General features: G+C 41.5%; 3 protein-coding genes across 4 annotated transcripts; 1 reads left to right on the top strand and 2 right to left on the bottom strand.

The window, feature by feature from the left end:
- The first annotated feature begins 243 nt into the window (after nt 1–243).
- Nucleotides 244–12,227, top strand: LOC6040351. 2 transcript variants are annotated; one of them, XM_001849702.2, is made up of 2 exons: nt 244–4,532; nt 11,871–12,227. In XM_001849702.2, the coding sequence occupies exon 1, from the start codon at nt 844–846 to the stop codon at nt 4,510–4,512; it is 3,669 nt and encodes a 1,222-aa protein (XP_001849754.2). In that variant the 5' UTR covers nt 244–843; the 3' UTR covers nt 4,513–4,532; nt 11,871–12,227. The 2 variants fall into 2 exon arrangements, with proteins under 2 accessions (XP_001849754.2, XP_038118807.1); XM_038262879.1 differs by having other exon boundaries at nt 11,874–12,227.
- A 161-nt stretch (nt 12,228–12,388) lies between these two features.
- Nucleotides 12,389–18,654, bottom strand: LOC6040350 (probable leucine--tRNA ligase, mitochondrial). Its single transcript, XM_001849701.2, has 4 exons — nt 18,420–18,654; nt 16,572–18,360; nt 12,780–13,249; nt 12,389–12,719 (listed from the first exon to the last, which is right to left on the bottom strand). Exons 1-4 carry the CDS (start codon nt 18,528–18,530, stop codon nt 12,423–12,425), a joined length of 2,667 nt encoding a protein of 888 aa, XP_001849753.2. The 5' UTR covers nt 18,531–18,654; the 3' UTR covers nt 12,389–12,422.
- Nucleotides 18,655–21,439: 2,785 nt separating this feature from the next.
- Nucleotides 21,440–26,315, bottom strand: LOC119768930 (uncharacterized protein K02A2.6-like). The gene is made up of 4 exons (XM_038260744.1): nt 25,453–26,315; nt 25,061–25,409; nt 21,513–24,722; nt 21,440–21,445 (listed from the first exon to the last, which is right to left on the bottom strand). Exons 1-4 carry the CDS (start codon nt 26,313–26,315, stop codon nt 21,440–21,442), a joined length of 4,428 nt encoding a protein of 1,475 aa, XP_038116672.1.
- Between the last annotated feature and the right edge of the window lie 1,636 nt (nt 26,316–27,951).

Consider the following 27,951-nt stretch of genomic DNA (forward strand, 5'->3'; position numbering starts at 1 on the left):
TTTTCCGTTTTTTTATTTCTAGGTTGCCCCGGGTGCGCGGCGCACGCTAACAACCATAAACACACTCGAGCAATTTTCCCTAACAACATTCACCGAATTGCTAGGGACGAGCTTTTTTTTTGTTGTATTTCGTGCCCTATGAACTCTCTAGGAGTTGTTTATGTCTAACCTCAATAGAGCGCGGCGCATACATTTGGGGAGCTGCTGGCTGTGTTATGTGGCTCGGACTCGACAGAAGCAGAGGTGTCCTGGGAGAGCGAACGAGCGAGGGTTCAGCAGTCCACGACGGCACGACAACCCGAACGAACGAAACCGCGCCGCGGAAAGTTTTGCCAATTTCTTCATCGTCGTCGTCGACGTCGTCGTTTGGCGAAAGCTGCTGTGAGTGAGTGCGCGCCTGGAAGGTAGGCAGCAAGCAAAAGTGCGTTCCAAGTTGGGATTCAACGGGGGTTTGCGAAATGACCCACTTCCGGACCGCGGCAAGTGACCACGTGCTCGAGAAACGTGACCACTGGGGATTGGCGTGGTGGTGCTGGTAGTTTGTGTGTGTGGGATAATAATAGGAACAAGAAAAAAGTTTGTCCAGTTATGAAACTTCATTGATTGTTCGGAGCAATGGGTTCATGAACAGGTTCATCGTTTTGCACATAGAAGGTGGAACGCAAGGGGGAAACGAGTGGGTGGGTTGGGAAGGTGAGAGGTGAGGGGAGGAAGATTCGAAATAGCAGTCGCACCACAACTACCACCAGCAGAGGCAGGGGGCAGAACGCCACGGAACTAAACACAAATAAAGCCAAAAGCACCAAGACACGAAGAAGAAGCAAACGATTGCACAAAATTCCAATGAGTACATCCAAACTTCGGGGGAAATCGGCAATACACATCAATGATAGCGTAATCGGTGCTAGCAGCAGCAATACCAACAATTCGCACAACACGTTGCTCAAAATTGAATCCGTTGTGCCAAAACTGACCGCTCGCGTCACCAACACCACCAACCAAAGCCACTCGAACAAGCTCAAAACGTTTCATCGATCGCACAGTACGCTGAGTACGTCTTACCTGCGGAAAGTCAGTGAAAAGCGGGTATTTGTACCACGTGAAGCGATCGGCGAATCACGGAAGGACCAATCCAGCCCTACCGACCAACAAGCCGACGGTTCCGTCCAGGTCCAAAATGGCGTCACCACGATAAAGCGCTCGGACAAGGATCGCGAAAAACACCCAGATCGCGTGAACCTCGATCGCAAAGGACTCAGCTCGATACCGATCATCGACGATGAGCCTAACCTGCGACTGCTGTCGCTTCAGCACAACCTCATCAACGCCTTCCACATACCAGCGGAAACCGACACCAACAACAACAATGAAACCTGCAAGCAAGCACCGCCACCACCATCCCCGACGAACCAAACACCCCAGAAGGCAACACAACAACCACCACCTGCTCCAGTCAACGGAACCTCAAGCCCGCCGTCCGTCAAGGACGGTCAAGCACCGACAGCCGCACCGATCAACTTCACGGCCAGTCGCCACGCGAAGCAGTTCCTCCGGCAAAAGTCCACCTCCCGGAGTCAGCTGTACATGAACAACAACAGCATCAACTACCTAGCCAGCAAAGTTACCCTGGGCGCCAAACCGCCCCTCAACGGCTTGATCACCACCAACGGCCAGCCTCCCAGTGCCACAAGTCCAACCAACACGTTCCTCCAGAAACCGGCCTCGATCCTGATCAGCACCCAGCAGCGCAACCTGCTCAAAAAGTCCAACAGCTTCATCAGCAATGCAACGCTCTTCCCGTCGCCACCGACCCAGCAACCCTCGGCCAACGTCATGAAGCTGAAAAACAAGCTTCTGCTAACGCCCTCGTTCAGCATCGACAACCTGAACATCGTCAACGAATCCAGCAACGAACAACAACCACCCACCAACGGCACCAACAGCAACAACAACAGCGGCAAGACCACCCCGACCAACGGGATCAACCACCAGCAGCAGTACGTGAACCCCCAAACCCACATCTCCCCAATCCTGTCCGCAGCCGAACCACGCTACAACCTCCAAAACCTGGTATTCCTAGACCTCTACGACAACCAAATCGAAAGAGTCTCCTGCCTCGACGGACTGCGCTGTCTCACCGTTCTACTCCTCGGTAAAAACCGCATCGTCGACATCAGCGGACTCGTGTCCCTCCGACAAACGCTGCGAGTGCTCGACCTGCACGGCAACAAAATCAGCAACATCACGTCCAAAATAAACCAACTGCAAGAGCTCAAATCGCTCAACCTCGCCGGCAACCAGCTGCGTCAAATCAACGTCCACGACTTCAACGGCCTGGTGAACCTCAAGGAGCTGAACCTCAAACGGAACCGCATCAAAAAGATCCACGGCTTCGACGATCTGCGCTGCCTCGAGCGGCTCTGGCTCTGCCACAACGATCTCCAGTGCGTCGAAGACATGTCGGCGATCGCGAAAGCCATCAACCTCAAAGAGGTCACCATCGAAAACAACCCCGTCTCGCTAGCGGGTGACTGCGTTTCGTTTCTGGTCAGCTATTTACCCGGCTTGGTTTCGCTTAGCCAGATGCAGATAACTGAGCAGGTTCGACGCGCGGCCTCTGCCTGGCGCAAGAACAAAGAACTGTCCGACCTCAACTACACGAACCTCTCCACCGACGTGTGTCAAAGCATCCGGCGGGAGGAGATCATCTCAAACGCACGAACCAACTGGGAGCTGCTCCGCTCGCAGCAATCGACTGCCTGCCGCAACGTACAACGCATCACCAACGGAAACCACGCAACTCTAGCGAAAGACGTCGATGTTGACCTGTCCAGCAATCTGGCCGATCTGAACCGAACCACCAAAGCCAAGAAACAACCCCCGAACGGCACAACCCCAGCCGCCACCAACCAACGAAACTCGCGTGCAGTGACCAAGAAACCCCCGGCCCGAAAGCTCGTGCGATCGTCATCCCAAGACAACTCCGGATCACAACTGTCCGAACAGGGTGGTGAGGATTACTTTCGATTGCCACCAATTTTGGCGCCATTCCTTGAGCAGAATCCGCCTACTGTTGCCTCGACTAGCAAAATAGACTCGTCCGAGTCCAGCACCGGACAGCACGCGGACTCGAGCGTGTCCAGTGCGCTTAGCTCCGACAACGAGGAACTGCTGCACGTAAAGGATCTGGACAAGGAGTCCGACAAGCAGGACTCACCAACGATAGAGCGGGCTCCAACACCGATCAAAGCTTTCGATTCACCCACACCCAAAGAAGTGCCCGAAGAGGACAAGAAGCCAGACTTGGAACCCGCAGCTAACACCAACGCTCAAGACGAGCTGAACAACGACAAAGGCTCGACACTGTCCACACTATCGGCAAAGACCACTTCCGATTCGCTGCTCACAACATCCTCAAACTCGGACGCCGACAGCAATCGAGCAGCGTTCGGTCAAAAGCCGAAGCCACTACAATCCAGCAGCAAACGGTACGGTATAGGAACGCTCGTACGGACAAACACCTTTCGCAACAACACCGTCGCGAGCAGCACCAGCAGCCTAGCGAACACGTCAAATCTCGCTAATCCAACTGCGCTCAACTCGACGTCCTCGAACTCCGGGTCCGGTTTGTCCGGTAGCAATGCCACAATCAGCAGCACCATACAGATACCCAAAAGCAAGGTAACGGACCGAGAACGCGAGCAGGGTGGCGATTACCTTATCGAGATTTGCGGCCGCTACCTGAACGTGTACGGGATGGGAGCGCTTCGCTTCATCGACAAGCAGTGGAACATGTCGAAAGCGGCCGACGTGCACACGGTCAAGTTCAGCTACATCAACTTCAACAACATTACGGCGATCCTGTGCCGGATCAAGGTCCGCTTCGTCAACGCGGAGAACTTTATCTTTCGCGAAACGAACATCACCTGTCTGGGTCAGATCAACGCCCTTGCCGAGAGTCAAGGTATCGCCTCGTTGACCATCGACCCGGAGGGGAACCCGATCGCGACCAAACCCTGGCGTAACTACGCCATCTATCGCCTCTCGCACTGGGGTCTCAAGCAGATCAACGGGATCGAGATCACCGAGGAGGAGGTACGAACCGCCGAAAACATGTACGCCGGCTTGTCCGACCTGGTGCTGTGGTCCCTGCCCGAGGGTCTTCTGCAACCGTTGCTCCAGCGATTGCGGCTCGAGGAAACGGCCCACGCCACCAAGATGACCGCCAAAGAGTGGCTGATGGCGGCCGATTCCTCGCTCAAGAACATTGTCGGTAAGGAAGCTCTCCAGTGGAAGAAGCACAGCACCACGCAGGACGACGCGATCATGCGTACCAAGGGCAAGGCCTACTTTGCCCGGATGCTGGACAACACCTGCAACGCCGTGGACAAGCTCCAGCAGCTGGAGAACATGTGGAACACGATGCTCATGGAGATGATCCGGAACACGCTGATCGATTACTCGCAGATTGACGTGTACGTGCGGAACATGCTGCTCGAGCTGATGAAATGATGCACTGCCGCTGGAACAGCGTAAGTACTAGGCACCTGGCTTATTTTTGCGGGTAGCAAGGTGCGTGTGGAGCGGGGTTTCGTCACATTTGAGGGCCAGTACGGACCTCCCGAGATATGAGGCTTACATAAAGCTTAACGAGACATTCCAGAGAATTACGGAAAATAGAGATGAGTAATTCTTTAGATTGTCACACATTTTTTGGCAATTTTTATTTTGCATATTTTGATTTGGATAAAACATATTTATGGGGACGACTTCCATCATTGCCCTAATGTTTCGTTCAAAATCGAAAAATGTAGGTTATAATTAGGACCTTTCACAAAAAAAACCCAGAATTTTCGAGTTTTGTTAAAATATTTTAGGCGAATAAAAAATCAACCCACAATTAGCAAATAGTAGTTTATGCAACAAGTTGCAAAAAAAGGATTTTTTCAGCACGAGTCGTACATTTATCCAACGAGGTTCACCGAGTTGGATAAATACGAAGAGTTCTGAAAAAAAACAAGTTTTGCAACGAGTTCCATACAACATTTTTTGCAATTCCAAAAAACACACACTGAGTGAAATTTTATGTCAAATTTTCATGTATTTTGTCAATAAATCGTTTAAATCAAAAAAATGTTGAAAAGTGTAACTTTTCGAAACAAGTGCTAAAAAGTTCAACTTTTCAGCACCCATTTGAGTGCTGAAAAGTAGAACTTTTCAGCATTTATTTTGAAAAGTGTTGCTATTCGATACTGTTATTTTTGGTACAGAAAAGTAGGCTATTTCGTCGTTCAAGAATGACAGGAAAAGTAAGTAGTTTCACGACAGAATTGCAAAAACTTACTTTTCATTGTTTTCCAATCTTTGGAAGGCATTTCTCAATCACCAAAGGTCGGATCAAAACTGTCCAATATCGAAAATTGTAAAGAATTTTTCGATTGTTTTGAAATTAATATTTGTCAGGTTTTAATAAATATGGAAATTAATTTCTATAACTAAGCAAATCTCAACGGAACCGGTCTTTTTTCTTCAATTTTAATTTTTGTATTTTTTAATCCGGCTGAAACTTTTTTGGTGCCTTCGGTATGCCAAAAAGAAGCCATTTTGCATCATTAGTTTGTCCATATAATTTTCCATACAAATTTGGCAGCTGTCCATACAAAAATGATGTATGAAAATTCAAAAATCTGTATCTTTTGAAGGAATTTTTGCTGAATCTTTGCAATTGTACACGGTAAAAAAATGGTGATTTTTTATTTAACTTTTTGTCACTAAAACTTGATTTGCAAAAAAACACTATTTTTATTTTTTTTTTATTTTTTGGTATGTTTTAGGAGACATAAAATGCCAACTATTCAGAAATTTCCAGGTTGTGCAAAAAATCTTTGACCAAGTTATGAATTTTCGAATCGATACTGATTTTTTCAAAAAATCGAAATATTGGTCGCAAAAATTTTTCAACTTCATTTTTTTATGTAATTCAAATTCGCAATCAAAAAGTTCTTTAGTTTTCAAGTTAAATCCATTTTTAGGTGACTAAATTTGGGCTCCCTGAACACGCTGCAATCGATACAATTGAATTTCAGTGAATTCCATTTAGATAAATAAAATTGAACATTTGGGTATAAATTCGTTGGGATCATCTTAAGGTCGTAGATTTTGTCATTCACTTTTGGATTTATGAATGGATACAGAGCCCAGAAACAGTAAATTCTAATGAAAAATAAATCACGATATGTAAAATGCTATTACAAACAACATGTACAAAACCAATCTTTGATTGATGCATTCTGAATCAAGATTTGAATGATTTTTAAAATCAAACATGGCCGCCAAATAGTCGGCCTAGAACGGGGGGATGGCAACCCTATTCCGACCAAAGCAAACTGACAACAGTCGACATTAGCACGGTTATCAAATGAGAGCCCACAACAATAGCACTAACTGTCAAATGGTAGCCCATAACAAATGATTGTTTGGGCTTTTGATTTTCAAATTTCCCGCAATTCAAACGAAGGAGCGGTCGTGGCTGAATGGTTACGATGTTCGCTTTATAAGCGAATGGTTCTGGGTTCGATACCCATCTGCTCCCAACGAGAAAGTTCTGGACTCATTGAATTTGGAATTAATGAAAAACTTCAAGCTCACGGCGGGGTTCGATCCCCTGTCCTTAGGATTGATTAGCAAAATGCTTTCCACTTAACCGTGGAGCATTGGTAGCTTGAGGAGGAATCAGACTCTGGTATCGAGAAATTAAAAGTGAGAGTGTGTGCAACATGGAGTTAAACTTTCTGTGCAGTTGCTGTGAAGGTTCCCATGGCACTTCGAAAAGTTTAACTCCATGTTGCACGCACACACTCTCACTTTTAATTTCTCGATAGTTGAATCCAAGAATCGGACTTAGAATCGCATTGAATGCAAGTTGAACATCAGAACTCAAACAAGATTGCATGCAAGATTTGCAAGCGCAGTTGAAATTGAATCTAAAAAAAGCTTGGGCGACTGATAGAATTCATCCAATAAGAGATGAGAAGAATTGAAAGCATTCCCATTAGAAATGAGAACACATAAAGAATTCGAACAACAATGCCAAAGGTCGTTACCACTCGCCTAGGGTGGCTCCTCAGACCATTCACCTTCCCAAAAACCGTCCAACTCCAAGCGAAACTTACTTGAGGATACCGTGGAGATTTTCCCTTAATACTCTTAAAAAAGTGGAGCATCAACACTTCCCGTCTTCCAATTCCCTTTCCTTGTCCCTGGTGCGCGGTGGAGATGGGAGCGGCCGGCAATGGACGGCTGCCATGGTGGTGAGAATCTGGTTCAGGTGGAATTGATTCTATTCCCAATTATCGATTCCTAGGCAACTTGGGCTTAGACAATCATCACATCACATGGCGAAAATCCAGTCTGCAATCCGCTAAAATCACCGTCTCCTAGCGAAGCGAAGCGAAATTTCCCGCAATTCAAACGATAAATATCTGAAAAACACGTGAATTGTGTTGCTGATGGTGAATTCTATCATATCCTTAGAGATTCCATCCCAATATTGGCTGAAAATTCATATCGAAAAAAGTGATTTTTCTGTTTACCTTTTTTTGCTTTTTTTCTTTGGGTCGATCAAACAGTGCACCCGTACACTAAGAATCGGCATTACACATTTTTCAGTTTGGTTTTACACATTTGCATGGTACTTTTGAGTTTAACCAGGATAACACACTTCGTTTTACCAAAGTAATATGTATAACACTGATTCTTAGTGTTTGTTATCTGAACTTCCAAGATGGTGGCTTTTTCGCTACCCCCTGGCCTAGAATGTTACCATTCAGAGCCTTAAGCAATCATGTGCATCCCATTATTTTTGCTACAGTTAAACCTCGCATAGCGCGCAGGCGTTACACTTTGTATTTCTTCGATTACTCTAGTACCTCCACACATAAACGTGGGTGCGCATGGTTGCTTGAGATAATTCCATGGAATTTATATCCAAAATTTATAATTTTATTGATTAGCAGAAAATTCACAAAACAAACAATTCTGTCGATTGAGCGTGTTCAAGGAGCCCACATCTATCATACCTAGATGAAACTGAAACGTTTTTTCAACTTCAAAAATGTCGAGTTGTGTTATCCGAAGTCCCTTACAAACCTTCAGCTAATTGAACTTTGGATAATTTAAAATACTCCAATCTGATGGATTAATTGAAATAAAGTTTGAAAATTGTGTTCACGAAAATTTCAAAATATTCAAATCATATTTAGGAATAAAAAACTACGTTTTTGATTGCGAAAACAAATTTTTGCTTCAAATTTTATAATGAAGGTTCGCTAAAACGAATTGAGCCTTGCAAAAAAAATCGTTAAAAGAGTGTTTCAAAATAGAAACAAAAAAAAAGCTGTACAAAAGTAGGGCCATCAGGGTGTAATATGGTTGTATGGATAAAATAAAGTTGTCCAAGTAGTTATACTTTACGTTTGAAAGGGTCTTTAAAATAGATAATCGTCATAATTTCACAGCTCATACCAAAATATACTTTGTTTAGTAATACAGTAGTTGTTCGGTAACTGGGCTGCTTTTTAACTGGGCGCTCGAAAACTGGGCCGTAGCCCAAGTAAAAAGCAGACAAACGTCAAAAAACCAAAACAAACCAAAATGACCGAGTGGTTAATGGATGCAAAAATCATATTCAATAAATAAAAAAAAAACATGTTTCAAACTTTTGTTTAATTTCAAGTTACAATTAAAGAAATATGAAAAGTAAGAATTGTAAATAAATTTGAATAACTTTTATTTTTATATTTCATCTGGAAAATATTATTCATCGGTGGTCCCCTCGTTATTTTTTGTTCAGCCCAGTTAACGAGCAACATTCGGTGACTGGGCTACGTTCTCAGCCTAGTTACCGAACAACTACTGTATTTTTATTAAAAACATCAGAAATTTTCACATAATCTTTCATTTTTCATCGTCGGTTAAAATTACAGGCTGATTACGTAGCATGGTGCATATCGATGAAATATTAGTTTATGCAACAATTTGCTAAATAAAAACGTTACTTAATCCACCATTAGGTGATTGGTGCCTTCCTCTCATTTATAGTGATTCCAACCCCCCTAAAGTGTCCACATGTTTATGGATCTACCCTTACGTTCGCAGCACCTAAGAGGTCCTAATAAAAATAAGTGATGAGTAAAAAACAGACTACCTACAGACTTTTTGTCAAGACTGTACAGACACCGCCTTTGAGGAAAATGGCATCCCTCTGCCCGCATTTTTGTGGCGACCATTTGAGGTTATGTAAATTCAGACCATTTTTTAAACTGCTTGTAATTTAAGATAGGTAAGTCAGATCTTGAAAATTCTTAATCCACAAGTAAGGTCTTCTCATATGCTTTATAAAAACGTATAACATGTGAGGGTTTCATGAAAAAAACACCCTTTTTACCATAATTTTAATTTAATATGAAACAGTTTTTTTAACATAACTTTTAAATACATGATAAAACTGCATGAATTTAAATAGCAACTTAGGGGACGTTAAGACGGATCGATTAAAACCATTCCGGCCAAAATCGGCTCAGCCAGTGACGAGATATTCCAGTGACATTGATTCGGTACACATGTCTACATACAGCCAAACACACAGACATTTGCTCAGCTGGTGATTCTGAGTCGATATGTACAAATGAAGGTAGGTCTAGGAGGTCTAATTAAAAAGTTCATTTTCCGAGTGATTTTATAGCCTTTCCTCAGTAAGGTGAGGAAGGCAAAAATGTTTCTTAATCCACCATTAGGTGGTTGGAGCCTTCCTCATATTTACAAAGTAATAATGAAAATAAGTTTATGAAAAAATATATACCTGATACAGACTTTTCCAGAAAACATGCAGACTCTCATTTAAAGCAATGTGGCAACCGGGCGTTTCTCATCTGGCACGACTCACGCACGTAAACAAAAAGACCCAGCCTTTTGAGGTTATGCAAAAAATCACCCTTTTTTTGTAGATACAAATATCTTTTTCTTAGCATAACTTTTTAAATACTTTACTAAACAGTATAAATTTTAATAGGGTCTTATGGGACCCCAGAACGAATCGAATGAGGCTGACCCGGCCAAAATCGGTTCAGCCAGTTCTGAGAAAATCGTGTGGACAAAAATCATGTCTACACACATCCCCACAGACATTTGTTCAGAATTTGATTCTGAGTCGATATGTATACGCGAAGGTATATTTAGGAAGTTCAATTTTCGAGTGATTTTATAGCCTTGCCTCAGTGAGGGGAGGAAGGCAGCGACATTTTTTGCAATTCCAAAAAAACACTCTTTGAATGGAATTATAAGTCAAATGTTCATGTATTTTGTCAATTATCGTTTAATATTTTTTTTAAAGTATTACTATTTAAAATATCCATTTAGTACTGAAAAGTAGAGGTTTTCAGCATTTCTTTTGAAAAGTGTAACTATCAGAGCTGAAAATGTCAGGGGTCCTGACGCGAAAATCGGCGACGCATACACGATTTTTTCAGATCCATTCACTGAACCGCAAAACCGTGACATAAACAAACCCGACTCAGTCGTGAGTGCCCTAGCTCACTGAGCAGCTGTAATGCGAAGCAGTAGTCGACCAACGGGACCATCCACAAACCACGTGGACACTTTTTTGGAAATCTCAAGCCCCCCCCCCTCGTGGACAATTGTCCATACAAAAAAATCTTTTTGTATGGATCGTGGACAATCGCCATACCCCCTAAAGTGTCCACGTGGTTTATGGATGGTCCCAACGCTCATTCGACGTTGCACGCACACACATAAAGAAACAAGTTTTTACACAAAAAGTTGGTATTTATGCGTGGAAATGTAATTTTGAATATAAGTTATGGTTGTTTTAAGTGTTTTGCACAGTTTAGAACCATTCAATTGTTTAAAAATAGTCAAAATAGTGTTTAGAGAGGATTTTACGAGTCAGTCATACGAAACGAATTGAGTGAGTGTAGTTCATTTTTTTCACGTCTCTCATTCTCCAGCAGCCGACCGGCACGAGTCAGGCGGCAGTGATTGAACGGACACAGTAGGCTTACAGTCAGATGCTAGCAGTGAACTGACATTTTGGTTTGCTTCATATGTACGCTGGGTTGGAAACATTTTGCAGGCCTGGTAACTATAGAGTTATCTAAGCCCACTCTCACGCACACTAGCACGCCATTTGTTTTGCTAGGCGGTACAAAATTTAACCTCACTTTTTTTTGTGTACGTACACGCAATACATGCGCACGTAGATAACTCTATTCATTTCTGTTATTTTTAGTACAGAAAAGTAGGCCTTTTCGTCGCTCGAGCATGACAGGAAAAGTAGTTCACGATGGAATTGCAAAAATGTTTTTTTCTGTCCCAATCTTGTTTACTTACTGTTCTGGATTTAGAACCCAAACGTTCATGTCATTTTCCATGTTTTCTGGAACTCTGTTCATCACACGACAAAAGCGCACCGGAGATGTGGGAAAGGCGACGTAACTGGACGCTCCGATTAACACATGAAATGAACGCCAACGAGATCTGACCGTCCTACAATCTGCATTTCACCCCTCTCGAAACAACAATTATTTTAGTTCGACGCTAAATAACTGAACAACTAAACTGTTCGGGGTGGCTAACTTGAATCATCTTAGTATCAGAAATATTTTCCAAATTCGAAATATCCACTTACCTTATTCTTTAAATGAGTAAATTTCAGATACCGATAGTAAAATTGACGTAGTTTATCAATTGAAAAATGTCCAAAAGTCATAGCTGAAGCTCATAACGTGACAAAACCCTGCCCCAAAGTTTCCTGTAACAAGTCCAAATAACCGCTCTCCTCTGCCCTTTTCCAGTAGTCTTTCCAGCACAACTGCCACCCCATCAACCGCGACAACGACAACGACCAAAAGGGTACTGATACTGAGACGGCTCAAGCAGCGTTTCGATAAAAGTTAGCCTGTGTTCAACCAATTGTTATCTCTTTAAAAACGGACAACACTCTTCCTATACGATCGATCGATCGTCTTTTCACCAGATTAGAAACGTACGCGTCATTGTAGTGCAATAAACTAGCCGGATTTTCAGTAGTGCAAGCTAGATTTAGCAGCAGCGAACACACACACTCCCTCTCTTTACTCTCAACAAACCCATGTACAAAGACAACAACCTTGAAATTAGAGACCAACCAATAAAGAGTAATACTTATCGCAGTGCTGGTTTGAGGAATGCTGATAGAATTGAAAGATTTTTCTCAGATTTGGAGTTGGTACTTACCGAAGGTCATCGATGGTAAGGGCTTCCATTTCTCCACACATTTCTACTGAACCACTTTTCACTTTTTGGCTTTCGGAAGAATCAACTCTCACTTGTGTAAACTTTTCACAAACAATCAACTGTTAGATTCACTATTGCTGCACCGATTGCTTCTGCTTTTTCTTCTTCTTTTTGTCCTTTTTACTGGCCAGCAGTTTGCCCTCGCCCTCGAGCTGTCGTTTGTCTTCCTTGGACAGCTGCTCCAGCGTTATGCTCAGAATCGCATCACAGCCGGGATAGAGCACAAAGTCGGTGGCGCGCACCTTTCGCAGCCCAATGTAGCCGAGCACGTCGTCCTGCTGGAATGCCAGCTCGCGCGAACGCTCGTGAGTCAGCTGGTTGAGCTCTCTGGTTGGAATCTTGAGCACGCAGCACTCGAACCCGTTGACCTGAAATTACAGTTTTTAAAACCAAAAATTTCAAACAGTTCCCCCCCACAATCATCTCACCTTGAACGTCAAATCCAGCCCGTACTCGTCGTCCACGACGGGCCACCGCTGCTCAAACACGCCCCGATCCCACCGAATCTCCCCGCACTCCCCGTTGATCCGCCCCGGAAGCGCCACAAACCGCTGCCACAGCTCGGAGGCAAAGTGCGGTGCCATCGGGGCCAACATCACGATCTGGGCGGCGATGGCGCGCTCGTAGTGCGCCCCGTACGTGACCACCTCGGGTGGGGCCCTCCGGATGGCGTTGGTGAGGCCCTGCATCTTGGAGATACCCACGCTCAGCTGGTGCGAGTGGCGGTAGTTGAAGGTGGCGCCCGCGGTGAAGTAATTGCGCGCGTCCCACAGTTTGAGGTCTGCCGCGCGGAATTCGGGGGAGTCCGGAGGGGACAGGGCGGATTCCGAGCGGAGCTTGTGGTAGTCGTGCATCGTCATCCAGATGCGCTTCTGCCAGTTCAGGATGCCGGGAAAGGCTGGAAAAGGAGGTGATGAAATTTAGTTAGGAATAAAAAAAAGTGTATAAAATTTGTCCATATTTTTTGTTTGTGTTTTTGATTATGGTATTTTTGAATTTTTTGGTATTTTTGGTATTTTTGGTATTTTTGGTATTTTTGTATTTTTTGTATTTTTTGTGTTTTTTGTATTCTTTGGTATTTTTTGTTTTTTTTTTTTTGTATTTTTGGTATTTTTTGTATTTTGGGTAGTTTTGGTTCTTGTGGTATTGTTGGTATTTTTGTTTTTTTGGTATTTTTGGTATTTTTTGTATTTTTTGTTTTTTTTTGTGTTTTTTGTAGTTTTGGTATTTTTGGTATTTTTGGTATTTTTGGTATTTTTGTATTTTTGTATTTTTGTATTTTTTGTATTTTTTGTATTTTTTGTATTTTTTGTATTTTTTTGTATTTTTTGTATTTTTTGTATTTTTTGTATTTTATGTATTCTTTGGTATTTTTTGTATTTTTGGTTTTTTTTTTTTTTTTTTGAATTTTGGGTAGTTTTGGTTCTTGTGGTATTGTTGGTATTTTGGTTTTTTTGGTATTTTTTTGTATTTTTGGTATTTTTGGTATTTTTTGTATTTTTGGTATTTTGGTATTTTTGTATTTTTGGTATTCTTGGTTTTGGTATTTTTGTATTTTTGTATTTTTGTATTTTTGTATTTTTGTATTTTTGTATTTTTGTATTTTTGTATTTTTGTATTTTTGTATCTTTTGTATTTTTGTATCTTTGGTATTTTTGTATCTTTTGTATTTTTGTATTTTTGTATTTTTGTATTTTTGTATTTTTGTATTTTTGTATTTTTGTATGTTTTGTATTTTTGTATTTTTGGTATTTTGGTATTTTTGGTTTTGTTTTTTTGTATTTTTTGTGTTTTTTGTATTTTTTGTATTTTTTATATCTTTTGTATTTTTTGTATTTTTTGTATTTTATGGATTTTTTTTTTGTATTTTAGGTATTTTTGGTTTTTTTTTTGTATTTTTTTTGTATGTTTTTGGTATTTTTGGTATTTTTGGTTCTTGTAGTTTTGTTGGTATTTTTGTTATTTTTTGTATTTTTGTTATTTTTGTTATTTTTGTTATTTTTGTTATTTTTGTTATTTTTGTTATTTTTGTTGTTTTTGTTATTTTTGTTATTTTTGTTATTTTTGTTATTTTTGTTATTTTTGTTATTTTTGTTATTTTTGTTATTTTTGTTATTTTTGTTATTTTTGTTATTTTTGTTATTTTTGTTATTTTTGTTATTTTTGTTATTTTTGTTATTTTTGTTATTTTTGTTATTTTTGTTATTTTTGTTATTTTTGACATTTTTGTTATTTTTGTTATTTTTGTTATTTTTGTTATTTTTGTTATTTTTGTTATTTTTGTTATTTTTGTTATTTTTTTTATTTTTGTTATTTTTGTTATTTTTGTCATTTTTGTTATTTTTGTTATTTTTGTTATTTTTGTTATTTTTGTTATTTTTGTTATTTTTGTTATTTTTGTTATTTTTGTTATTTTTGTTATTTTTGTTATTTTTGTTATTTTTGTTATTTTTGTTATTTTTGTTATTTTTGTTATTTTTGTTATTTTTGTTGTTTTTGTTATTTTTGTTATTTTTGTTATTTTTGTTATTTTTGTTATTTTTGTTATTTTTGTTATTTTTGTTATTTTTGTTATTTTTGTTATTTTTGTTATTTTTGTTATTTTTGTTATTTTTGTTATTTTTGTTATTTTTGTTATTTTTGTTATTTTTGTTATTTTTGTTATTTTTGTTATTTTTGTTATTTTTGACATTTTTGTTATTTTTGTTATTTTTGTTATTTTTGTTATTTTTGTTATTTTTGTTATTTTTGTTATTTTTGTTATTTTTGTTATTTTTGTTATTTTTGTTATTTTTGTTATTTTTGTTATTTTTTTATTTTTGTTATTTTTGTTATTTTTGTTATTTTTGTCATTTTTGTTATTTTTGTTATTTTTGTTATTTTTGTTATTTTTGTTATTTTTGTTATTTTTGTTGTTTTTGTTATTTTTGTTACTTTTGTTATTTTTGTTATTTTTGTTATTTTTGTTATTTTTGTTATTTTTGTTATTTTTGTTATTTTTGTTATTTTTGTTATTTTTGTTATTTTTGTTATTTTTGTTATTTTTGTTATTTTTGTTATTTTTGTTATTTTTGTTATTTTTGTTATTTTTGACATTTTTGTTATTTTTGTTATTTTTGTTATTTTTGTTATTTTTGTTATTTTTGTTATTTTTGTTATTTTTTTTTTTTTTTTTTTTATTTTTGTTATTTTTGTTATTTTTGTTATTTTTGTCATTTTTGTTATTTTGTTATTTTTGTTATTTTTGTTATTTTGTTATTTTTGTTATTTTTGTTATTTTTGTTATTTTTGTTATTTTTGTTATTTTTGTTATTTTTGTTATTTTTGTTATTTTTGTTATTTTTGTTGTTTTTGTTATTTTTGTTATTTTTGTTATTTTTGTTATTTTTGTTATTTTTGTTATTTTTGTTATTTTTGTTATTTTTGTTATTTTTGTTATTTTTGTTATTTTTGTTATTTTTGTTATTTTTGTTATTTTTGTTATTTTTGTTATTTTTGTTATTTTTGTTATTTTTGACATTTTTGTTATTTTTGTTATTTTTGTTATTTTTGTTATTTTTGTTATTTTTGTTATTTTTGACATTTTTGTTATTTTTGTTATTTTTGTTATTTTTTTTATTTTTGTTATTTTTGTTATTTTTGTTATTTTTGTCATTTTTGTTATTTTTGTTATTTTTGTTATTTTTGTTATTTTTGTTATTTTTGTTATTTTTGTTATTTTTGTTATTTTTGTTATTTTTGTTATTTTTGTTATTTTTGTTATTTTTGTTATTTTTGTTATTTTTGTTATTTTTGTTATTTTTGTTATTTTTGTTATTTTTGTTATTTTTGTTATTTTTGTTATTTTTGTTATTTTTGTTATTTTTGTTATTTTTGTTATTTTTGTTATTTTTGTTATTTTTGTTATTTTTGTTATTTTTGTTATTTTTGTTATTTTTGTTATTTTTGTTATTTTTGTTAATTTTGTTAATTTTGTTATTTTTGTTATTTTTTTTAATTTTTTTTTGTTATTTTTGTTATGTTTGTTTTTTTTTTTTTTGTTATTTTTGTTATTTTTGTTATTTTTGTTATTTTTGTTATTTTTGTTATTTTTGTTATTTTTGTTATTTTTGTTATTTTTATTATTTTTGGTATTTTTGGCATTTTTGTATTTTTGTATTTTTCTATATTTGTATTTTTGCATTTTTGTAAAATGGCAAAGAAAAAACATCTTAACTCACTTGCATCCGACCAGTTCCGGTGCGAGGTGGGCGCCACATCGGCCAGCATAATTAACCGCAGCGTGTCGCAGCCGTGCTTCTTCAGCACATCTAGCGGATCGACGCCGTTCAGCTTGGACTTGGACATCTTTTCCCATAGCGCCACCACCGGCGCTCCCGTCGCCCTCTCCACGGCTTTGTTCTTCTTCTCGTCCACCAGATCGACCTCGGCCGCCGGAATGTACTTGCCGCTGCCTTTAAGTCGAAACGAGCGCCCCATGACCATGCCTTGCACGAGTAGACGTTTGAACGGCTCGGATGAAGAGATGAGACCCTTGCTGTGCAGGTAGTGGTTCATGAAGCGCGCGTAGTACATGTGCAGGACGGCGTGCTCTTTCCCCCCGACGTAGAGATCTACCGGCATGAGACGGTGGGCGAGTTTGGGACTGAAGAGATCCTGTTCGTTTTTGGGGTCGAGGAAACGGAGAAAGTACCAGGAACTGTCGACGAAGGTGTCCATCGTGTCGGACTCGCGTTTCGCTTGCGGGGATTGGCATTTGGGGCAGGTCGTTGCGAGCCATTGGGCATTTTGAGCGAGAGGAATGCCAACGGAGTCGAGCGGGAGTTCGATTGGTAGTTGCGAGTCTGGAACGGGGACGGTTCCGCAGCTTGGGCAGTGGATGATTGGGATTGGCGTTCCCCAGAAGCGTTGTCGGGAGATGAGCCAGTCGCGGAGCTTCGAGCTAACCGGGTAGGCGCCAAGGTTGTGTTCTTTGACTAGTTGAAGAATGTTTTCGTTGGAGGAATCTTCAGCATTTGATACGTTTGTCGTAAGTTGGAAGGATTCGGCTAGCTGACGATCTTCTTCAACTGAAGCTACGCCCAAGTAGAAGTCGTTGCCTTCGGGGAATTTGACATTTTCTGTTACGATAACCGGAAGTGGTCTTCCTGAAATTGGATTCTCCAATGTGAGGAGCAATTTGCCTCCAGTAATCTTGGAACTATTCAGCAGATTCTCTGGACTTATCGCCACAAACAGCGCTTCCTTCAAATGCTTCGGATCTTGGCTCCAAATTGGAACCCTCCGGTCTTCACCAACAACCTTCAGCTCAAACGTGTACCCGTCGCAATCACCGATCCAATGTTTCTGCAACTTTATTATATCTTTCCAGTCTTCCAGCGTCGGATCGGACAGCCCATCAAGCAGCGATTTAGCAAATCGCGTCGTCTTGATGAACCACTGCCTCAGCACCTTCTTCTCCACTTTGGCCCCGGAACGCCAGGAGCACCCATTATCATCAACTTGCTCGTCCGCCAACACCGTCTCATCCACCGGATCCCAATTGACCAGCGCTTCCTTCTGGTAAGCCAGCCCATCCTCAAACAACATCAAAAACAGCTTCTGCGTCCACCGGTAATACTCCGGATCGCATGTCGCAAACTCGCGCCCCCAGTCGAAACTAAACTGCAACATCTCCAGCTGCTCCCTCATCTGGCCAATGTTCTGCTTGGTCCACCGATCCGCCGGAATCCGTCGCTGAATGGCCGCATTCTCCGCTGGCAATCCGAACGCGTCCCAACCCATCGGATGCAGCACGTTGAGCCCGTTCAACCGATAGAACCGTGCCATCGCGTCACTAATTGTGTACACACGCACGTGGCCCATGTGCAGATTCCCGGACGGGTACGGAAACATGGCCAGCACGTACCGCTTCGGGGCTTCGCTCGCCGGATCAAACCGGGCGTCGCCCAGATTTGAGCGCCACTTGCGCTCCATATCCAGCTTCATGGCGGACGTGAGGTCGCGGTCCTATTGCAAAAAGCAATCTAATTTAATTCGAAAAAATAACAAAAATTGATCGGCCTCACCGATAGATTCACGCCGGTTGCGGAGCTAAACTTCCGGAGCCATGTTGATCTGTTTCCGAGTGAATATCTGGCAAAAGATGGTCCTGAACCAGCTAATTTCAGTAACCTCATCGTTCAAACTTAAAGTTCACCACAATTTCTTTCAATCTAATAAAAAATCACAAGAAAAAACCAAAGCATTTTGCGTAAAACTCGACTGAAACCGCGTAAATTACACAACTTGAACCCGAACTGTCAGAAGACAGCGAGCAAAACAAAACGAATGTGCACATCAGCCCGCGGAACACTTAAGGTGAAACCAACACGGGAGCCATCTTTTCCGCCAAACCATCGGGAATCGGCGCCATTTGCGGTCTTTTGATGGTGATTTTGGTTTCACCTTAAGCGACGCCGGCCATCAGCTGACGAGTTTGATCGATTGTTTTGTAAACAAACCGGCGTTTTTGGCGCAGCAGGCGCAACCGGTGTTTGTTTACGTTTGGCCAGCCCTGCAGGAATCGATCAAAATGTACACGGCGAAAAATAAAGGTTAAAAAAAGCATGAAAATGATTTCTGTACAAATTCTTTAGTTATGCTTTGAGTAGAAAGTAGACAGATTCCATTTTCTTCTATGTGCTTTGAAAAAACAATTCTTTAATTCTTAAATTCTTAAATTCTTAAATTCTTAAATTCTTAAATTCTTAAATTCTTAAATTCTTAAATTCTTAAATTCTTAAATTCTTAAATTCTTAAATTCTTAAATTCTTAAATTCTTAAATTCTTAAATTCTTAAATTCTTAAATTCTTAAATTCTTAAATTCTTAAATTCTTAAATTCTTAAATTCTTAAATTCTTAAATTCTTAAATTCTTAAATTCTTAAATTCTTAAATTCTTAAATTCTTAAATTCTTAAATTCTTAAATTCTTAAATTCTTAAATTCTTAAATTCTTAAATTCTTAAATTCTTAAATTCTTAAATTCTTAAATTCTTAAATTCTTAAATTCTTAAATTCTTAAATTCTTAAATTCTTAAATTCTTAAATTCTTAAATTCTTAAATTCTTAAATTCTTAAATTCTTAAATTCTTAAATTCTTAAATTCTTAAATTCTTAAATTCTTAAATTCTTAAATTCTTAAATTCTTAAATTCTTAAATTCTTAAATTCTTAAATTCTTAAATTCTTAAGTTCTTTTCAAAATCAAAAATCATAATCAAATTATTAGCTCTGCATTGCCTTGGCGTTCTCAATTGCGATTTACAAATAATTTAATTTATTTTATTTTTTATTTAATTATTCTTAAATTTCAAAATTCTAGATTTTTTTAAAGGTCCTATAAGCTTGTAAGCTATTGTGGTATTCAAACTCCTTAAATTTATTTATTTGTTTAACTCTTAAAATCTTAAAATATAAAATTCTAAAGTTCTAAAATAAAAAAAAATATATGGTTCGATATTTCCAAATTATAAATATCTTAAATTATGGTGGAAACTTGGGTGGAAAGACCTAGAAATTATTATGCATAAATCTAATTTTTTTTTTAATTGTTCATTGAATTGATTTGCAACAGAAAAACAATATTAAATTTAAAATAACTGCTTAAAATAAAAAAATCTCAAAAAATGAAATTCAAAAACTCCAGAAATTAGAAAAAAATTAAAAAGATCGGTTATAAGGCTTTCTAGCCAGAAATTCACCAATACATTCAAAGTATGTTTACATTACAGCTAGACGATTGTTTGCATCAGGTTTCCTATCTCTTTCTAGCAAAAGTTTTTTGTCAGGCGACTTCTAGCTGGTTTTTTGACTAACCGCCCGATATGTCAGCCAACATACTTCGCAGGGCTGTGACAGCTCGAGCTCGATCATTGTTTGCATCAGGACACCGTGACGAGAAGTTCGTCATTTTTGGGTTAAATTATATTTTTTCACTGGGCCTAGAAAGCCTAATATTATGAAATTTTGAAACTCCAGAAATAAGAAAAAACTCAAGCTCAATTTAATTCTACAATGGAGCACTTCTATTCGAGCAGTTTTTGCTGTATTTCTACCACTCGAATCCGGTGCACTTTTGTTTAATTATATTTTTTTTTATTTTGAATGAGATTAAAAGAGTGAAACTTTTTTTTAAATTTCCAAAAGTTGCACCAATATTACAATATTTTACATTTTTTGGATGTAAAATAAATTTCATAAGTTGTTTAAAAAAAATACTGAAATTCTAGACTACAAAATTATTAAAATTTGAAAATTCAATGCAGAATAATTTAACAATGTTGAATCAATTTAACAATTGGGTCCCAAAATGAAGCTTAGATTGCTGATATTATTGTTTACAGCGATAAAGCTTATTTTTCTGAGTACAATGACCCTTTGTACGAGCACAAAGAGTTTAAAATGGATTTTTAAATCAATTTTGAAAAATTAACCTCGCGGTCCTTCTTGACAGAAAAGCTCCTACTTGACAGCTCGTTCCAAGGGGACCATAGTTGATCCATCGAAAAAATGTTGTCTTGTCAAAAAAAAATTTGCATTAAAATGAAAAAAAGTGATCAGAAACACTCTCCAGACATAAAAAACTTTAAAAAGTTTTGGTATTTGTTTAGCCTTGCTTGATCTTAGCTCTTAGTCTATGCTTTCGTTTGGTGAAATGAAAAAAAAATTAAATCTTGCCTCGATTTTTCTCACTGGGTTGTTTCACTTTCCGTTTTGTTCCTATTTGGATGTCGTGAAACATCAAAATCCATCTCCACACCAAAATAAATCGTATCAGAATCCCTCAACAACTGACAGTTGGCATGACAACTGACAAATTGCATCGAAATGTTCAAAACTCAAGCAGCCAAGTCAGTTTCTGTCCAGATTAAATTCTCTCGTAACAGTTAAATACCTACTACTAAAGCTAGAAATTGTTGTTTTGAACCCTTTATTCTTTGAGCCCTTTGCTTGTCAAATCGTTGTGCACAAACAAAAAAAAATTAAACCGAAGAATCTCCTCGAATCGTCGATTTCTAACCGGACCGGAATGCTGTGAAACAAAAATCAATTCTGGAAAATAACATAATTTTATTTTAGGTCATATCGAACAACACAGCCGAGAAACCCATGCATCTACCTGTTTCGTTTTCTGATACGCCAAGTCCTCCTCCACCAGCCGCACATAGTCTTGCAGATAGAGTGGAACCTGCTTCTGCCTGGAAGGACGAGCCTCCTGTCCGGATCGGGACAGGTCGGGTATAGCGCTTCGCCGGCCGCTGCCACCAGGTTGGAGTGGATATGCAGATGCATTTGGCCGCACGGCCTCTTCGGATTGCGGCGAATCGTTTGCTGTACTAGACCGAACGCCGTGTTCGGGGGATTCACCTCGCCACTTGTGCGCCCGCTTCGTCTGGGATACGTGTCTTTTAATGCGCAAGCCTTCGTCGTCCTCCAGGGTGAGGTTCCCGTTAGTTTGTTCAATGACCATGTATTTTGTTGAGCCGAATTTGCAGTCTCCCTTTGAGCGCGACTGTTTTTGGATTATCACTTTGTCACCGGGCTTGATGCTACACTCACGAGCTCCCCGCCGGGCATCTTCGCGTTCCTTTCCTTTCTGCTTTGCTTTCCGGTCCCTCTCGTCGATGGCCTCGTTGTCCAGTCGTATCTCCTTGCTCACCAGCAGAAGCAAATTTCGTCTAATTTTCCTCCCGGACATCATTTCCTCTGGAGGAACCTTGGTGATTGAGTGCGCGGAGGAATTGTGGGCTCTGACCGCGGCTTGAAGTTCCCTCTCAAAACCAGTTCCGCTCAGAACAGCAGAGGCCATGGCCTTGTTGACCAACTTCATGTAACACTCGGCCATCCCGTTTTGTCGAGGGAAAAGTGGTGTTGAGAAGACTGGCTCGATTCCTCGCTCCAAACAATAGTTTTTATACTCTTCTCCGTTAAACGGTGGCCCGTTGTCGGATTTGATCACTTTCGGGAAACCTTCCTTCTCGAAGATGTCGTCAAAGATGCGCTTGGTGTTTTCAAAATTAGTCGATTTAACTGGCCGGGCGTACACGAATCGCGACCGGTATTCCACCAACACCAGGATGTAAATTCCACCAAACCTGGCGTAGGGTCCGTTGAAGTCAACTGCCAGCATCTCCCATACCGATTTTGGAGCAAAGATTCGAATTAACGGCGTCGTCTTTTCAGGCATTCCATTCATCGTGCACGTTTGGCAGGACTTGACCCAATCCTCAGCATCCTTGGACATCCCAGGCCACCACACCCGTTCGCGGAGGATGCTCTTCAGCTTTGCAACGAGCGGGTGACCTTCGTGCGCCACGGTCAAGGCTTTGCGGCGGAGGGGTTCCGGCACCACGACACAGCCTAATTTGGCGACGATACCGTTTCTGACATAGAGATCGTTTTCAACAAGCTGAAACCTGCGGATTTCTTTCGGCCACACCCCGGACCTCAGGGCCCGTGATACGAGCGAAAGCTCGTGATCCCGCGCCGTAGCCTCCTGAACTTCTCGTTCGGTCAGAAATTTGGCGTCCACTGCATCGATCTTTGCGACCTCCCATGGGCTCTCAGCTTCATCGAACGGGTCGTCTACCCCGACGTAAAGTCGAGAAGACGGATCTGCAATATTGAACCTTCCCTCGACGTACTCCACGGTGATGCGATACGGACTAAGCCTCAAAGCCCAACCATCAGCCCTGGTCAGAGCTCGCTTGGAGTTCTCGCGCGTCCTGTTCAAAATGAATGCCACTCCTCGAGCATCAGTCCTAAGTGTGAAGTGTCTTCCCAGTAGATAGAATGAGAAGTACTCTACGGCCCAAACAGCAGCAAGTGCTTCCCACTGATTTTGAGCGTATCTCCTCTCCGTCGGATCTAACGCCTTTGAGGCAAACGATATTATACGAGGACTTCCAGACCGAGGTTCTTGGACCAAAACGGCGCCCAGCGCAGTTGGAGAAGCGTCGGCGTAGAGTACCGTTTTATCCGAATCCGAGAAATATCCCAAAGTGACTGTGCACTGAGAGATGCGCGACTTCGTTTTCTCGAAAGCATCGGATTGTCCTGGGCCCCATTTCCACGTTTTTGTCGAAGCTACTTCCCACAGCGGACCGGTCAGCCGCGCGAAATTTTGGATGTATGGACTGATGAACGATGCCAGCCCTAGGAAGCTCCGTAGCTCTGAAGCCGTTCTTGGCTGCCGGAACTTCTCAACGTGCTTGATTTTGTTCTCGTCCACGTGGAAACCGTGTTCATCCAATTCGTGTCCCAGGAACGTGATTCGGCGCTTATCAAACTCACACTTTCCCGGATTCAGCGTGAGGTTGTTGGCCTTCAGGACCGCCGTTACCTTAGCAACAGTTTCCCTTAGGTCTTCGAGTGTCGCACCAAATATTAAGATATCATCAATATAAATGATGACGTTCTTAATTCCCTTAAAGATCCGTACCATCTCCCGCTGAAAGATCTCAGGGGCAGCGTTCACTCCAAAGAGAAGCCGGCAGAAACGATACATTCCTTCCTCGCTCAGAAAGGTGGTCAAATCGCGAGATTCCTCGGCCAACTCTAGGTGGTAGTAGGCGCTGGTCAGGTCCAACTTGGTGAAGTATTTTGCGCCACTTAACTTTACTTTCATTTCCTGCACCAAGGGTAGTCTAAAGTACTCACGCTTGATGGCTCTGTTGGGAGCTTTCATATTCACCACCAGTCTGAAATCGTCCTTCCCCTTGGGCACCGCTGACATACCACTAATCCAATTCGGGGCGGATTTCACCTCCTCGATTATTCCCTTTTCCAGCATTTCCCGAAGCCGCTTCCTGGCGCCCTCGCGGTATGCAGCTGGTACATTGTAGTACGCATTCTTTTCGGGCACCACCGAGCGATCCACACTGAATTTAACCTTGACGCCGGGCATCTTGGGGAACACATCCAGCTCCCTGACTCCGCGACAAGCATTAGTTTCCAGCCCGACCCGCAAGAGTTGCATGTCGCTTGCTGTCGATCGGCCGAGAAGTGATCGAGTGCCGCCGGGGACAACAAGGAATTCGGCGCGTACTGCCCTGCCGGAGACTCCTGCGACCTGTATATCCGCTTCGAACGCGAGCTCTACCTGCAGCGGTTCGCTTGACGCGTACGCACGGAGACTTGTGGTTCTTGAGGTCTTTACCATTCGGATCGCTGCGCGGCCGCGGTCGACGTCAATGCGAAGTTTCCTCCAATCCAAACCCCCAATTATGTTAGCGTCCGCGCCCGAGTCCACCATGAACTTGATCGGTTCCGACAAGCCCACACAGCAGTCAACGAGGACGTCGTCTAGGGACAACGTGTTTACATCAAGCTGCAGAGAGGGACATAACGGGGAAAGAGGGATGTAATTTCGTTCCTTCGACAATCAGTTAGTCATGAATGATTCAATAATACTAAAGTTTGGCTTCTAAATTCGTGTCCATTCGCATGTATTTAATTCAGATCAAAACATTTGAGTTAGTGCTAAGCAAAGTAACATTTCAGTTTAATGAATAATCGTTAGACAACGTTTTTGTAAGGTGATTCCACATGAGCAAAGGAAAAAAAACAAAAAGGTGTTTCTTCATACCTGGTCGCGAGGATTATCCCGTTCGATCTGTCGAGCGAATTTCCTCGATCCAGGGAGACGACAGGCAGATGCAAAGTGACCAACTCCATTGCATCGCCAGCACTTCCTGTCCGTGGCGGGACACGGCTCTCGGTCATTGTGGTCACCGTAGCAGTTGGGGCAACTTTTGCGCCCATTCGACACTCTAGCCGACGAGCTCCTGTTCCTCCCTGGTCCGTTTCCTTCGTTGCGCTGGATGTCTCGTCCACGTGAACCCTGTCCACGTGTTCCTCCGAAGTTCCGCCCGTATTCCTGGTAACCACCGGTGCTTCGCCCGTTTCCGCTTGTGTCACCTGATCCGTACCTGCGGGTTGTCTGCTCACGCTCGTGGTAGCCCTTCGCGCGTCCGAGGGAATTCTGTTCACGCAAACGTCCTGATGTTCTTCCTGACTGCAAAGCGAATGACTCGTGCACTAGCGCTCCCCTTGCTTGCGTCTCTTTCGCCAGAGCCTCCTTTCTCTTACTGGCCAGATTCTCAGCGCGATGAGCGTTGCTGATCAGCTCTCCCAGAGCGTGGTTGTGGATCCTCGCGTGTTCGGCCAAGCTTTGATCAATCATCCCCTTCAAAAATTGAGATCGCACAAACCGCTCCTCGTCGTCCGTGTGATAGCCGCACGCACTGACCTTCGACTTGAGTCTGGCTACAAACTTCATCACCGGTTCGTCCGGTCCCTGCTTCATCTCGCCGAATGCATCATGCTCCGCTGAGGCGTCGGTCAATGAGCGGAAATATGCTGCGATGTTCTTAATCATCTTCTCGTAGCACTCAGGGTCCCCAAGACTCGGGCGCAAGCCGTTGGTACGTACGATCTCCTGAAGGTCATCACCCATGGCCAGGTACAACAGCTTAGCTTTCTGAGCTGAATCCCTGACGTGGTAGAGAGACAACGATAGATTAAACTTCTCCAGGTAGGCGGTGAAGGTTTCCCAGATCAAGCCATGCGGCACGTTTTTTGGAAATTGCGGCAGGCTATCCACACGGACCGTATTGACCGCGTTTGCTGGCGTGGTCGATGGATCTGCAGTGGCCGACCAGGTGGCATCAGCTGGCGAACTTTCGTTGTTCTGGTGTCTCTCTGACAGAGATCCAGCAATTGTGTTCAACACTTTCTCAACTGCAGTCATTCGATCGTCGAAGCTAGTCGACGCCCCAAGAGCTCTTGGCGGGTCCGATGACACGTTCCTCAGCTGGCGATCGGGAATCGACCGGGGTGGCTCACTGGAGGTGTTCTGGATGCCTTCAGCGACGAAGGTGTTCTGGATGCCTTCAGCGACGTTAGGATGGTTCGAACTCATGACTCTCGTCGATTCGACGACATTCTCTCCTCCGATGCTATCCGATATTTCCCAGTCCGAGCTTTGATTGCCTTCCGAATCAACTTCCCAATTCTCCGGGGGCCACTTTACAAATCTCCCGCCTCTGTAACGCTTCATGTTTTTCCTGAAAGTAGACCAATAAAAACACTTTTTTCATTCTGTCCAGTAAATGCCTGTTGAGTCTGCTCATTAACCAAAGGACCAGAGGACCTTCCAGCGAACGCCCACAAGCCGTTGGGACTTTTCAGTCGGAGCTCACAAGCCAGATAGGCCTTTCCAATCGCGGTGGCCTTTTCAGCAGACGTTCACAAGCCCATCAGGCATATTCAGTGAACGCCCACAAGCCGTTGGGACTATTCAGTGAGTTCACAAGCCAGACAGGCCTATGCAGTGAGAGCTCACAATCCGGTGGGGGGCCTTTTCAGCAGACGTTCACAAGCCCATCAGGCCTATTCAGTGAACGCCCACAAGCCGTTGGGACTATTCAGTGAGTTCACAAGCCAGACAGGCCTATTCAGTGAGAGCTCACAATCCGGGGGGGCCTTTTCAGCAGACGTTCACAAGCCCATCAGGCCTATTCAGTGAACGCCCACAAGCCGTTGGGACTATTCAGCGAGTTCACAAGCCAGACAGGCCTATTCAGTGAGAGCTCACAATCCGGGGGGGGGGCTTTTCAGCAGACGTTCACAAGCCCATCAGGCCTATTCAGTGAATGCCCACAAGCCGTTGGGACTATTCAGTGAGTTCACAAGCCAGACAGGCCTATTCAGTGAGAGCTCACAATCCGGGGGGGCCTTTTCAGCAGACGTTCACAAGCCCATCAGGCCTATTCAGTGAACGCCCACAAGCCGTTGGGACTATTCAGTGAGTTCACAAGCCAGACAGGCCTATTCAGTGAGAGCTCACAATCCGGGGGGCCTTTTCAGCAGACGTTCACAAGCCCATCAGGCCTATTCAGTGAACGCCCACAAGCCGTTGGGACTATTCAGTGAGTTCACAAGCCAGACAGGCCTATTCAGTGAGAGCTCACAATCCGGGGGGGCTTTTTCAGCAGACGTTCACAAGCCCCTTCAGGCCTATTCAGTGAACGTCTACAAGCCATAAAATTCTTCGATTTCTTATAAAAAAATATCCGTCGTAAAATCACAATTTATCTCACTATTTCCCATTTGTATTCTTCTCTCACAGTGCGATTCCCTTTTAGACCCTATTAGCATTTATCGCAGACATGCACAGAAAAATATGGTGGAGAAAAAAAAATCAGGGTGCAAAGAAAAAGAAACTTCCGCTACGGACCATTTTTTTAAATCCATTATCCCTCTTGATCACTTCCCTTCTCCCATGTTTTGCTGAAAACTTTCTCGATAAACCCGTTTTAAAATTTTCGTTAAAACCATGCCAAACCGAGTTAACAAAAAAATTCACTGGCAGGATTCGCCATTGTGCAACTTGAGATTCCCAGCGTGGAGATGATGACTTACCTCTACGAAGGTTGGACGATGAAAGAGGACGAGGACAAAGCCCGAGTCGGCAGCTTGCGTCGAGCGCTGATGCTGCATTGCCTTGACGTGTCATCAGACGTCAAACGTTACACTGCTTACGAGGGGTGTGTTGA

Source organism: Culex quinquefasciatus, chromosome 3 (assembly GCF_015732765.1).
Source record: "Culex quinquefasciatus strain JHB chromosome 3, VPISU_Cqui_1.0_pri_paternal, whole genome shotgun sequence".
Lineage (NCBI taxonomy): Eukaryota > Metazoa > Arthropoda > Insecta > Diptera > Culicidae > Culex > Culex quinquefasciatus.